The sequence below is a fragment of the Thunnus albacares genome, chromosome 13 (genome assembly GCF_914725855.1).
Source record: "Thunnus albacares chromosome 13, fThuAlb1.1, whole genome shotgun sequence".
NCBI lineage: Eukaryota > Metazoa > Chordata > Actinopteri > Scombriformes > Scombridae > Thunnus > Thunnus albacares.
In genome coordinates, this window is record NC_058118.1 from 4448252 (window position 1) to 4461694 (window position 13443).

A 13443-nucleotide genomic window follows, 5' to 3' on the forward strand; every position below is an offset into this window, starting at 1 on the left:
CGACCAATTGCCACAGAGCCTCTGCCATATCTGTCTATTATTAGCCCTTTATCTCGGTCACTGTCGCCTCTTTCCAGGCTTCCATCGTTCACTCCTTCATGAAATTTATATATGCATGCATTAATAATATCCTTAATCTTTCAGTGGATTTAGCCAAAAATAGAGTTTCCATTAGTGCCACGCACTCATTATCCACACACAGGGAGGAGTATGAGGGCACAGACTGGAAACAAAGCTGCAGCTGAAGGCAACAGGTTTGTTTCAGTAAATTCCGACGTTTCCCTGCATCCATGAGGCGGTTAAAAGACCTGGGCCCCAGCTAATTAAAGTGATACCCTGTTCTCCATGCACATCAATGGCCAAGCGGCACCTGCTAGTTGTGAGGCAATCATTGATTCATTAAAGATGATTTAAGCCTGACAGATTAATGTAAGTGATGCTGCAGGAAGGCTGGGATACAAATAGAGATGAAAATTGGTAGTCAGATATGTCTTATACTAATCAGATTTGGAAGGACAAAAGGACAGACCAATGTAATTAAAGCTTGATGAATTTGCTCTGCGAAGATGATGACGTCACCACTTGGTTGTCAAAGACCCTTCCAATTTTTTTGGTAAAAAAAACCTACTAAAGGTTTTCAGCCTTTAAATGCTCCAATACTCAGTCAAGAAGTTACATATGGAGACAACCGATAATTACCTGCAGTATAAAAGGGCCATTTATACTTTAATTTTAACAGCAATAGTTTAAAAAACCAACCTTTAATTATCTACCAATTCAGTATATTTCCATGTCAGAAAAAGGCTCCAGAGTCATGTCATAATAAAGTCAGTTCAGTGTGTGTGTGTTTATGAAACAATATCTTATTTTTGTGTACTTCCAAACATTATCATTGCTTTTCTTTGTGTATGTACCAAAATAATTTAAGTACGGCTGCAACTAATGATTATTTTCATAATCTATTAATCTGTTGAATATTTTCTCGATTAATTGATGAGTCATCTGGTCTATAAAATGACAGAAAATGGTGAAAGATCATTGTTTCCCAAAGCCCATGATGATGTCCTCACATTTCTTCTTTTTTTGTCCCTACCAAGAGTCCACAACCAAAGATATTCAGTTTACTGTCAGAGAAGACTAAAGAAACCAGAAAATATTCACATCAATCAATTCAACATCAATTAATTTACTAGTTGGCAACTAATCGATTCATTGACTAATCGCTGAAGCTCCAAATTCAAGATAATTCAGCATCATCATGGAGAGTTATGGTCTTAATTCTCATTTTAGTTGTCTCCATCAACTTCCCCATTATAGTTCACATCTATCATATAGTATCTGTGCTTGTAGAGAAAGTAGACACAGTAGAGTGATGTTAGGTGCTGCTGCTGGTAACACGTTTTATGATAATTTCCTTGAGACCTTGTAAATCTATGAGAGCAGGTTTTGGAAGATCTGATCCAAATGATTTCATTCATAAAAACATCCAGAGAAGATGAATCAACTGTCTGATTATAATTCCATCAAACTGACCGCAAAACAAAACACTGAGGGCCAAGTGACACTAAATGAGATTATATGAAGATAATCCGATGAAGTGCGCACAGACACTTACCTTACCTCCACGACAGCCGTTTTTCCTCCCGGACAAATGTTGAAAACGCCCGAAGCTCTCGGTTAATCAGTTATTTCCATGGATGTTGACATAATGTCGTGACTTCACAGTTGGACTTTACGGATTCATATGATTAGTCTTTAAAGTTACTTTCAGCTGCCGTGTGGGACAAAGCGATGGCACACATCAGACTACTGTGTACTCCAACAGCGGACACCTGTTGTAACGCGGCAGGAAAAATACTGAAATATTGAATAGACTCAGAACATTACAGGATAGTTTGTCCTCTGAGTAAAGACGCACCTCCAGTGTTCATAGAAGAGTTAAAAACTGTAATCCGTCAGACGCGGTGTGGGTGGAGCTGTGATGCACACTGCAAAGAATATCCGGTCTAAGCATGTTTTTACACTTGCTATAATATTAACTGCTGTGTTGAAATGGGTACTTTTTGTAGTGTGCCTCATGTCTGTCACAGGTAAAAAGGAGCTGAGCAGCAGGGACTGGATCTGTAATTCCAGGCTGTATATGAGTCTCATTATTCCACACAGAACATAAGTAGTATCGCTTTCTGATCAGGCTCTTTCTAACAAGTTTATTAGTTGTAACTGATGGCTTTAATAGTGGCTAATAGATATTCACAGAGCAGTTATAAAACTACTGGGTTGCCAGGTTGTGAAAAAATGCCTTTAACTTATCATATGTGAGCACTTCTGGGAAAGGGCTGAAGATTTGGATATAGTCAATATATTAATCACTTATTAAGCATATATTAAATGTTTACCAGCATTAATAACTGCATTGTTAACTAATATAAAAGACAATAGCCAGGGACGATTTTTTACAAGCTGGATATCAATGGATCTTATTAATGACTTATAACTAAGCTATTAGTTGATTAGTTCATTATTTTAAATCATAAACCTTTGGATGCCTTATTAAAAAGAGGATACAATTTTTTTTTTTTTTTTTTTAACTTTTATTATTTTATTGTGCTGTTCAAGCTATTGAATTCAAGTTTGAATGATTTCATTTTCAAAAATATCCAAACAGTTTATTTTCACTGGTTGATCATTCTCACTTTCAATCTGGAATAATTCTGAAATAAAGTCTGCCAGAAAATACAGCTTGATTTGTTTCAGGAACTCTCTGGAAACCAGATGGACTTACTGTCTACAGAAGATTTAAAACATGATTTTATGACTCAATACTGGATAAAATGCATGATTAATGTTTCCAATGAAAGGAAACACCACTGCAAACACCTCTGGGCAACATAAGTCCGTTTTTTTCATTTCTACAGACATAAATCTTATGCCATAAATGTGGCATTGCAGATATTAATATTGCAGAAGGAAAGACAGCAGAAACAGAGATAAATGTAGAGGAGAGAAGAGACGACATTTTGGAGACAACTGATAGACAGATGGGGTCATTTAGAGAAAATTAGACGGTGAGGACAACTTTTAGAGACATGTCCCTAGTTGAGAGGCCTTCTCATAGGGTTAAGTGAAGTATGTCACAGTGTGGGTGGAGATGTCAGGAGGGAGAGATCAAAGGGGGGATAAGTAATAATTTAATTAAACTTCTCTGTGGGGGTTGAAGTTGCTGAGGAGGGTGGGTTGGCATTGGCCCCATCACTAAGAAATGTTAGTGTTTCCTGGAATTCACCAAGCAGAGCCACAGGGGAGGTGGTGAGGAGGTTTGGTTAGGGTTGATGGAGTACTGAGTTTCCAGGGAGCAGACATGAGCTCGAAGGCTCAAAGAGCAGATGACGTGTACATGGTGCAGAGATTGGGAGGGAGATATCACAAATTAAATCAACTAATTTTATGAATGTTTTGCAAATCCAACTCATACTTTCTGAAAAACAGCATTTCATTTGTTTGACTCATTTTAATTTGTCTTGTAATGCCAAGAAATCTCCAAAACTGAGCAAAAGAAAACTAGTCTTGCTTTAGGCTTGTTGGCATTACATTTCTGATATTATTATAGTCAGAACATGCTCTCAATAAATAGAAAACCTTGGAATTCTCAAAGTTTTTGAGCCTGGACAAGACAGTGCTCTGCTTTTCTCTTCACTTTAGATTTAGTTTTTCCTTGCCGCTGTCACCAAGTGCTTGTTGATGGGGGAACGTTGGTTCTCTGTATATTAAAGTGTACAATCTAGACCTGCTCTAGGTAAAAAGTGCCCTGAGATAACTTTTGTTGTGATTTGGCGCTATATCAATTAAAATGATTTGATTTGATTTAGATTTAATGTCACAGACTATTTAGGCAATTTAACTGATTGTTGTAATAATTATGTCACATTCAGTTGTAACATTACCGTAAAAGACCCAGTAGGCTGTGTATTAGCAACACCTGGTAAAGAGGTAGAGCAGATGAGTAAAGTCTTGTAAGAGATCTATTCCAGGCCTTGCAGTCAGAGATTAACCCTTGGTTTGGGATAATTACGTCAGATCCCTTTAATCCCAAACAATGTACCAGTGGCAGTGACAGTCCCTCAGATAGAAATTCTCTTACGGATGAAATGCATTTGCTGGTGCTGTGATGGTGTCTTTGACAGAAAGTTGAGAAAATCATGTTGAGAAACATGTATTTCAGTGAAATGTGGAAACATTTGAGTAAAATCTAATATTCGGTTATTCCAAATCTGCTTTACATGTTTACATTTGTATTTGAGACAAATTCAATTCCTTTGTCAGTTAATTATGATGATGGTGATGATGATCATCTAATGGTGATGACAGTATTAATAGCAGCAGTAACTTTAATACCAACAGTAATAGAAAGAGAACGTTATTTAGCCTCCTGTATTTAAAGCTAGCTCTCTGTCGACCTCTAGTGGTCATTGGAAGAAAGAAGAGGAAATTAAAGTTGCTATTTCTGCCACCAGAGGGCACATGCACCCTCTGTACTGTAGGCCACTTGTCTGTCCTGGCCAGATAAACAAAAGATGGAACCAGAGACTTCTATACAAAAAAATAAGATTTTTATTTATAATTAATTTATCCACTTTTGATTAAATTGCATAGAAAGGGATAAAATAGTGCAATAGGATAGTGTTATACTGAATAAATAAATCAATGAATCACTAGTTAAATTGAAAACAGTTTTACACCATTACAGAATTACTCAACTAACTTCAAAAATGCTTTTCTCAGTTCAGTTCACCCTCTGATGACAGTGGTCAACTTTTGTAGCAGTGCAGCCTTTTGGTGCATTAAACAGAAGCATTAAAGCATCGCAACAAACATTCCACAAAGTAAATATGTAATATAAAATGTAATATTAAATGTTAATATACAAACATATTAACATTTACCAACTGGAACACAGTACTCTCCCCCAGTCAGAGACAAGCAGGTGGCTGGAATCTAGATTAATGATATACCCAAGTGACTAAAAAAACATATTTGGATTATCATCCCTAAGCATACTGTGTTTCCTGTCTAATGTACCTAAGCAATCCCTCCAAGTCCCTCACTACACATGAAGAAGTTAAAAATGCAAAATATTTCAGTATCATTCATTTGCACCTGAGTACAGTATTTCTTGGTTCTATGAATTAAATCGTGAAATCATACTCTTCAGCAGATTTAAAGGAGCCTACCAAATCAAATCACCCCTTGACACCAAACAAACACTGGCTGCTGTCTCTCAGGTGTGTTTCAAAGCAGCTTTCAGCTCACACTCAGTGCCAGACTTCTACTACCTTCCCCTCCACATTTGTTACAGCCTCAGTGAAATGTATAATTAGTCCTCTCTGTGATCTTGATAAAGTGAATATATGTGAACAATATGGGCATGGTTTACTGAAACTATGAGTTTTGTTAATTTGGGGACGTGGCTGCTATTTGTTAATAGCTGCCCATTTGAAGACCCTGATATTCCTGTATCATCAAACAGTTCACAGTGAAAACAAACAGGAAACATGGAAGTATGTGTAAATGTCACTAAACGTAAGGTTCGATTGTCAAGTCATTAAAAGGCGCTCTACAGATTTTACACATGAAGTTCAGTTCATAATGGGGAATGCCTCCAGTTGCTCTGGAACAAGCTGTCCACTGTCTGAGAAACTAATCCTGATGATGTCACTAGGGATATTGTGGGAAAACAGTTACAAAATGGCACACTGAGTTTGAAAGATGTAGCCATTCACCAGGCTTGGGAAGTCTAATGTAAGCTGCTGGTTGGATTATGGAAAATGTAGGACTTCCTTGAGCTTGACCTTTACTGGGGGAAGTTTTGTTTCATTGTTTTTTGAAGTGTTTCTTGAAAGCCTCAAAACTATGCTGAAGCACAATTCACACCTGAATCAGAAGTGTCATAGAAATACAACTGGAGCAGCACAGGAATGGGTTTGAATACTGGGCATAGACTTTGAAATGATTGTACTGGTCCATAGTGGGTTTGTAGATCATACAGAAACATAAACAAAATCTTTGAATCCTTTAAATCAAAAATTTATGGCAAAGAGACACAGCAAAATGCTACACTATAAACAGATTCATAATTCTCTGTGTTCATATGATAACATGTTCTACAGTATGTGTAGTATGTATAAACGTTTTTTCCATTAGGCCCCAGATGCATAACAACAGCTGCATATAAATTCTGACAAGCCTTAGAGAACAGGGGCGGTGTTACACAGGACATGCATCCGCTCCTTCTGTAACTTCCTGCTGCCTGAACAACTTTCAAACATAGTGACTCCCAGGCAGGGGGAGGATACATATGACATCAGGAGGGAAAGACACAGGCATTCATGGGAAAAAATGCAACCAGAGCACTCAGTTCCCATACTCCACACACCTCAGATGTACATAACAAGACATAACAATGTTCCTGATTAAATAAAGCGAGAGATACTGCTGAATTATCTTTTTGATTTTTGCATTGAGAAGAATCAGTGTGTAAGACTTACATTCAAATAAAAATGATTCTATAATACTGAATATATCTGTAAAAGTTACTAAACTAGCAAGTTTGCCTTTGGTTCTCTCTATTGTTGTGGGGAGCTTAAGTCAAACCAAAACAGGGATGAGATGATGAAAACACTGCTGATACAGTTACCAGGAAGAAAACTGAAACTTTATCTGACATTGGCTGCCTTTAGTCTCTCTACACTGTTCACAGGACAGGTTACAAAAGTCATGCCATCTCGGGAGGTTACATAAACATAAATGAATAGATGACCCATTTTCTCATGATATCACTACTGTATATTGCTGCCAAGTCCACCACATTTGTGCCAGAAAGGTGATAAATCTACTCGCTGTGCCTCTCCAAGACAACCAGTCCTGTTTGTTATGTAACCCTGAGGTATAAGACATGTAGCCTGAGGTCACGTCTTGCTCGTGTTGATGTTAGCTGGACTGGTAGTTTCAAAGAACATCCTGTTGTCTCCTGCAGTTTGCTGTGCATTCCACTGCTGATACGGTTCTGCAGCAAACATAATGTGATCTGATTTTTAGTCATGCTGCTGCCACTTTTCAATGTTTAATGATTTAAGTGAGTTACACTCTCTGTTGTATAGGATTAATTGACACCAACACGATTTCAGAATAATGACAAGAAGTCATAAACCATAACATTTTAATGTCATAAATATTTTGCTACTCTCTGTTGCCAAGTGATAACACACAATAGCATTAATGTCATTTCAAATTCTGTCATTTCAGTCGGCTCAGTAACTGAAATGTCTGCTGGGTCCTTCCAGGCTCACGGATTATGCATTTTACATTTTTGGTTTGTTTGGATTAAATATGAGAAGAAAAGGATAGTTTAGCATGTGGATATACTGCTACTGTACCCATGAAGCAAAGGAAACAAAAACTCAAATTGCATCAATAATGAATGCTTCATTATCAAAAATGGTGAAGAGAAACACCTCCGGGATGATGTACACAGCATCCAAGCTGTTCCACAAACAAAAGGACTGAAAATATAGTTGAGAATCTTGAGAAAAGATGACCCAGTGATGTGTAGATCAGTGCAGCAGTGTAGCCACCATAAAAACAGTAATTTAAAAGCATGTATAACGGATTCTACATCAAGATACCACAGTAGTAAAGTATTTATGTAAGAATGGGAGCTGTATTAAAGGTCTATCAGAGAATATAATGATGAAACTGTCTTAGATACTGATACTCTTGTATTTCAATGCAGTTAGTGAGTAATGTAGCTTTATTGTGGGTCACTGGGTGCTAAGTGTCTGTGCTCCAACTGGGCTACAATTTCAGGCTTTAGGACCTGGCGGGGGAGGATTCTTCTCCCACTGCCCCTGGATACTATGGGCGGGACCGGCCTGGAAATAAGATTCCACTCACCGCAGAGATTTTCATGCTCTGAAAACCGGCATGACAATTCCTGCAATTGTCTCATACAATTCTGTTCCCACCCATCAGATACATTAACTTCATATAAAGCAGATTGGCGCTGGGGGATCTGTTTGTGAGCAGCTTTGGGACAACCGGCTGAATTGTTGAAAGAACCTAAAAAGGTAAGATAAAAGTACTGGGAGTAGGGGGGGAGGGAGAGTACTCTGAGCTGTGTTCAACTGGTGTAACATGCCCAGTCATGTGAAAAGAGGCCACAAAGTCAGATTTATGATATGCAGCTGTAGATTCCATTATAGATTTAAGCAGTGTGGGTCATCCAAATTGTCAGAGACATTTTAAAAAGTTGGAAAAAATAGAGGAAAATGTAAAAATACATTGCACATAATTAGAAATGCGAGTTCAAACTTTTAGGGAGTTGCCTGTAGCTTCTGATCCAATTTCATCTGTGACAAAGGACATTTGTCTACATATTAAACTGCAAATTACATGTTTTCCAAAATACATGAACATTATTGATGGTTTATACATATACAGATTCTCTCATGCACTAAAATTGCATAAGAGAATTCCCTGTCATTCATTCATACTAAGTCTCATGTCTGATGAGTACATGACGGCTAGTGAGGCTATCCTAACATGAAGGGTGTGCTGAAATGATGATGATATAAAAAAGGTTCTGATGGACTTGAAAGAAAATACGGGTAAACTAAATTTACCAGTGTTAGTCACTGGCTCATTTGACTTTTAAAGAAACAGAGTATGATTTCAAAATGTCAAATGCAGTATACTTTTCAGATACTGTTTAGATCACATCATCAGCATTTTATAAATATATTCATCCTTGATAATTATGTTCTTAATTTGCTTGCAACAACACATGAAGAGTAATCTTTAAGTACTAATTTAAAACTACTTCTAAAAGCAAAATGTTAAGAATAATGTATGGAAAAAAAAAATCCCACTTTGTCCCCTTAAACCTCTTTCATGCATGTTGTGGTTATATATCGCTCCATCTCTCTTTGCTGGCTTTGTGGCTTAGTGAGCCTGTAAAGACATGTTTATGAGGCTGCTGAAAAGACATTCTTGATGTATATAACCTTTCGGTCTTAAGTAGAGTGTGGATTCCTCAACGTTTTTATTAAGAGGCTGATACTTGGACAGCCAGGTCATTTATCAGTAAACAAACATATTTTACAGAAGATTTGAACTTTAACTGTACTGCACATCACCTCCTCTTCTTAAAGCTGACTTTCCTTTACATACATGGACTGGAATAAAACCCTGACATTCTGTGTGTGTGTGTGCACACGTGTATATGTGTGTCAGCACTTCTTCCACAGTATGAGGAGCCAATCAGCACCAACCAGACACATTCCCCTATAAGAGAAAAATCTGAAATCTTAAATCTTATGTGTTCATCAGATTTAGCTGATCAGTGTTTTGGCCCAGACACATCCTGCAGCTGCCTACGTGGCTGTTACATAATTATTGCCTTGAGGACTACTGGGATAGATCAACTTTGTATGGGTGACCCAGCTCCCCCTGCTATTATCTTCTAAAACTTCAGAGTAAATCCTAAATATACCACTATAAGGACTTCCTGAGATTGGAAAAATAAGGAGAACAAGATATTTCAAACTGAAACAGAACAAACATCAACCCAACAAGATGTTATGTCTCTTCTAAGGTCAGTACATTACATTAATGACAGTATGTGATATTTGTCTTCATGTCTTCTTATAGGTTTTCACTGATTAGCATTACACCATGTGGGTAACAAACCTGGTAGCCCTGGTCCTCCTGGCCACTGCAGCCTCAGCTGCCACCTCTGCATCACCCGACAAAGTCCTGAGTAACCACGCCACCATCCTTGCTGACAACAGTGCTGACTTTGCATTCAGTCTCTACCAAAACATGGCAAAGGAGAAAGACGTAGAAAACATCATCATTTCCCCTGTTGTGGTGGCCACCTCTCTGGGTCTAGTGGCTCTTGGGGGCAAGGCCTCCACTGCTTCTCAGGTAAAGACCATTCTGAATGCAGCCAAAGTTAAAGATGAGCAGCTGCACTCTGGTTTGGCCGAGCTCCTGACTGAGGTGAGCGACCCCAAGACCCGCAACGTCACCTGGAAGATTAGTAACCGCCTGTATGGACCCAGCTCTGTCAACTTTGTGGATGATTTTGTGAAGAGCAGCAAAAAGCACTACAACTATGACCACTCCAAGATAAACTTCAGTGATAAGAAGAGTGCTGTGAACTCCATCAACGAGTGGGCAGCCAAGTCCACTGATGGCAAACTACCTGAGGTCACCAAGGATGTAGAAAAGACTGATGGGGCAATGATCATTAATGCTATGTTTTTCAAACGTGAGTCTGTATAAAACATGTATATGTTCGGTATATTATTCCAAAAACTGGTTTTAAAATACTTTTTTTCCCCCTACAGCTCACTGGGATGAGCAGTTCCATCATAAGATGGTGGACCAACGTGGCTTCTTGGTACCTCATAGCTACACTGTGTCAGTACAGATGATGCACCGCACAGGTAGGTGGAGACAGTCCTCTATTTTACAGTTAAAAACTAATTTGGGACACTTTCGATTTTTGCATGTGCTGTTCAGAGAAACAAAATCTGAAGAAAAGCTTCTTTATAAGAGTTGTAGATGCATGTTCATGCAGAGAAACCACTTGATCCGCTTTCTTTAACGATTTATAAAACAGAAAATGGTACACAGCATGACGCTTTAACAGATTTCCAAATGGGTGTCTTAAGTAGAGATGGCCTACTAATATTTATAATACATTTAATTTGTTTCCTCAGGTCTCTACAACTTCTATGATGACAAAACCAATAAGTTGTACATCCTGAGCATGCCCTTGGCTCATAAGAAGTCCACTGTGGTGTTCCTCATGCCCTACCACGTGGAACCTCTGGAGAGACTGGAGAAGATGCTGACCAAGAAGCAGCTGGACACGTGGATGGGCAAACTGCAGCAGACAGCAATAGCCGTGACTCTGCCCAAAGTCAGCATGGAAGTCAGTCACAACCTGCAGGTAAAACAATAAAACATGTAAGTCTGAATTTGCCTCGGTCACTTTACATTCTTTAATGTAATCTACATTATCTCTCTGCTCCTCCTTAGAAACACCTCGAGGAGTTGGGCCTGACAGAGGCTGTGAACAAATCCAAAGCTGACTTGTCCAAAATCTCCGGGAAGAAGGATCTCTACCTGTCCAATGTGTTCCATGCTTCTGCCATGGAATGGGACACTGCTGGAAACGAAATGGACCCAAGCATCTTTGGCACAGACAAGCTGAAAAACCCCAGACTCTTCTATGCTGATCACCCTTTCATCTTCTTAGTGAAGGACCAGAAGACGAACTCCATCCTGTTCATTGGCAGGATGGTCAGGCCAAAGGGTGAAAAGATGAGAGATGAATTGTAACCACATGTTGACCTGAGTGTCTAAGTTAAATATCTGACTGTGTGTGATTGTATATTTTTTACTGCAATATGCTGAGAGAATTGGGAAAAGAAACGTACATTCCCGTACATCACATGTCGACAGCATTCCACAATACATGGCTGAAGAGATGTGTTTAAGCATTTTGTCCTGTGTTTTAGTGAGCAAAGCATTGTTCACAGCCCTCAGTTTTTATCTTAGTGAATATTTAATGTAATGGCAGATCACATTACAGATTGAAGACTTGCATTAAGTAAGATTTTCCTGATTAACACCTTAAATGTAAAAGTACAGTGTACTTGAATCTACTGCAAATGAGGAGAATCCATATGAAATTTTACCATCAGTATTTACCAGCCCAAACATACTCTGCTGTGATCACGGTCTACAACAATCTTTTTTCTATGCTTTCTGATTGACTTACAAAACAGTTTAGTCAAGCATGACTGTTTTTATTTTTGTAAATCCCAAAGTATTTTCATACCCCTGCTTTCCACCACAAGCATGTTTTTCATATTTCTAAAAGGCTATATTGCTGTTTTTTTTGTTTTTTTATGATCTACCCTGTATGCACAAGTCTACACTGGCAACTGAACCAAATGATAATCGATTCAATATGAGTTATCTCCACAACATCAGTGCACTCATATTTGTTATGGCATCAGACTGTTACATATTTCCTGTTTTTGCAATAAAAGTGAAAAAACTAAAAAAGTGTCATCATGATTGTAGACATTTGGTGGTGGCTTTTTTCCCTTGTGTAACAGAAGACTTACTCTTTCAGCCAGTTTGCCAGTTTGAAAGTCTGTGTGCAATGGCAGTTTAGCCTTGGGCATGGTTGTTGAAGTCAGGCCCCCAGTGGGATTTTCCAGCTGCATAACATGATCAAATTCCAGTAAGACTGATTGTGTGCCCTCCTGGACAGCTCTACTTGAGCAAAGACTCTGCTAGTTGCATTAATGCATTAATGGTATACGTTATATGGTGAACAGTAGGGCCTACATAGCTTCTTACTGTAATCATTAAATCCCCAAACTCAAATATTTAGACCTTAACAAATACCTGAGTCATTCAGATGGGTGCTGCAGCTGCTCCTGTGAGCAAAGCACTTGCTAAAAGCCACATCATCAAATTCCCACCAGATTGCTTACATTAGGATCAGATTATAAACGGCCATAGAGCAATCAATAACAAGCAACTGATTTACTTGGTGAGTGGAAAAAGTAAAATAAAAGTAATTGAAATTAGAAGTGAAATACAGACTTAAATACAGGATCAGTCCATCATTTATGATCAAAAATACAGTAGCCATACATTAGTTAGTATTGCCACTGCAGCAGTAAACTCTGCGATTTTTAGTGTCTCACTCCCTCTAGAGGAGATCTGAGTATTTTTTTAAATACTGGATAAATAAATGAGTTTATATAAAACTAACCTAATCATGCTGTATGATACTTTTTTCTGTGGTCTCAAAACATTATTATGTACAGTATGCTTTGTCTTCCTGCAGTGGTTATTGCAATTATTTGTCACCTGACAATTGTACAAATGTAAATGACTATATTCAGTTATATTAAAAAAAGGTAAGATACAAATGATAGAATAACAAAGTCACATATACCACTTACAGTACAATTAAGTTGACACAGACTTTACATATCTTAACCCATAATTAATTAAGGATGACTGGCAGTAACTGCTGCTTTGGGTAATTATTGAGTCAGTAGTACTAAGAATTCAACAGCATTTTTCAAGGTAACTGTGCCACATGAACACTTGTTATGAACAGCTTCATTATTACTATCAGCTTATGTTAATTCCAAGAGAACTTTCTAGGATTCATGTGAGTGCTTTAAACTAGCTGATTTGAAACTGGATGAGTTCTGCATGTAATACAATCTGTGTTTGTCAGAAAGTCATTATGTTGTTACCATCTTAAACCTGGCAACAATGCAATCACTGCAGTTTACTTAGACAAACACTCATGCAGTAGGAGCTGTAGATGCTCAACACTCTTTAATG

General features: G+C 38.1%; 2 protein-coding genes across 5 annotated transcripts in view; one reads left to right on the forward strand and one right to left on the reverse strand.

Moving 5' to 3' along the window:
• Positions 1-1949, reverse strand: part of gdpd5a (glycerophosphodiester phosphodiesterase domain containing 5a) — a 28947-nt gene extending 26998 nt beyond the window's left edge. For 3 of the 4 annotated variants that reach the window (XM_044371537.1, XM_044371538.1, XM_044371535.1), the window contains exon 1: positions 1616-1949. The gene's annotated coding sequence lies outside the window, so the exon portion shown is untranslated. The remainder of the gene's footprint in view (positions 1-1615) is intronic. The other variant, XM_044371536.1, reaches the window with a different exon arrangement.
• A 5977-nt stretch (positions 1950-7926) lies between these two features.
• Positions 7927-11552, forward strand: serpinh1a (serpin peptidase inhibitor, clade H (heat shock protein 47), member 1a). Its single transcript, XM_044371681.1, has 5 exons — positions 7927-8120; positions 9703-10324; positions 10404-10502; positions 10779-11011; positions 11101-11552. Exons 2-5 carry the CDS (start codon positions 9727-9729, stop codon positions 11401-11403), a joined length of 1233 nt encoding a protein of 410 aa, XP_044227616.1. The 5' UTR covers positions 7927-8120; positions 9703-9726; the 3' UTR covers positions 11404-11552.
• The last annotated feature ends 1891 nt before the right edge of the window (positions 11553-13443 follow it).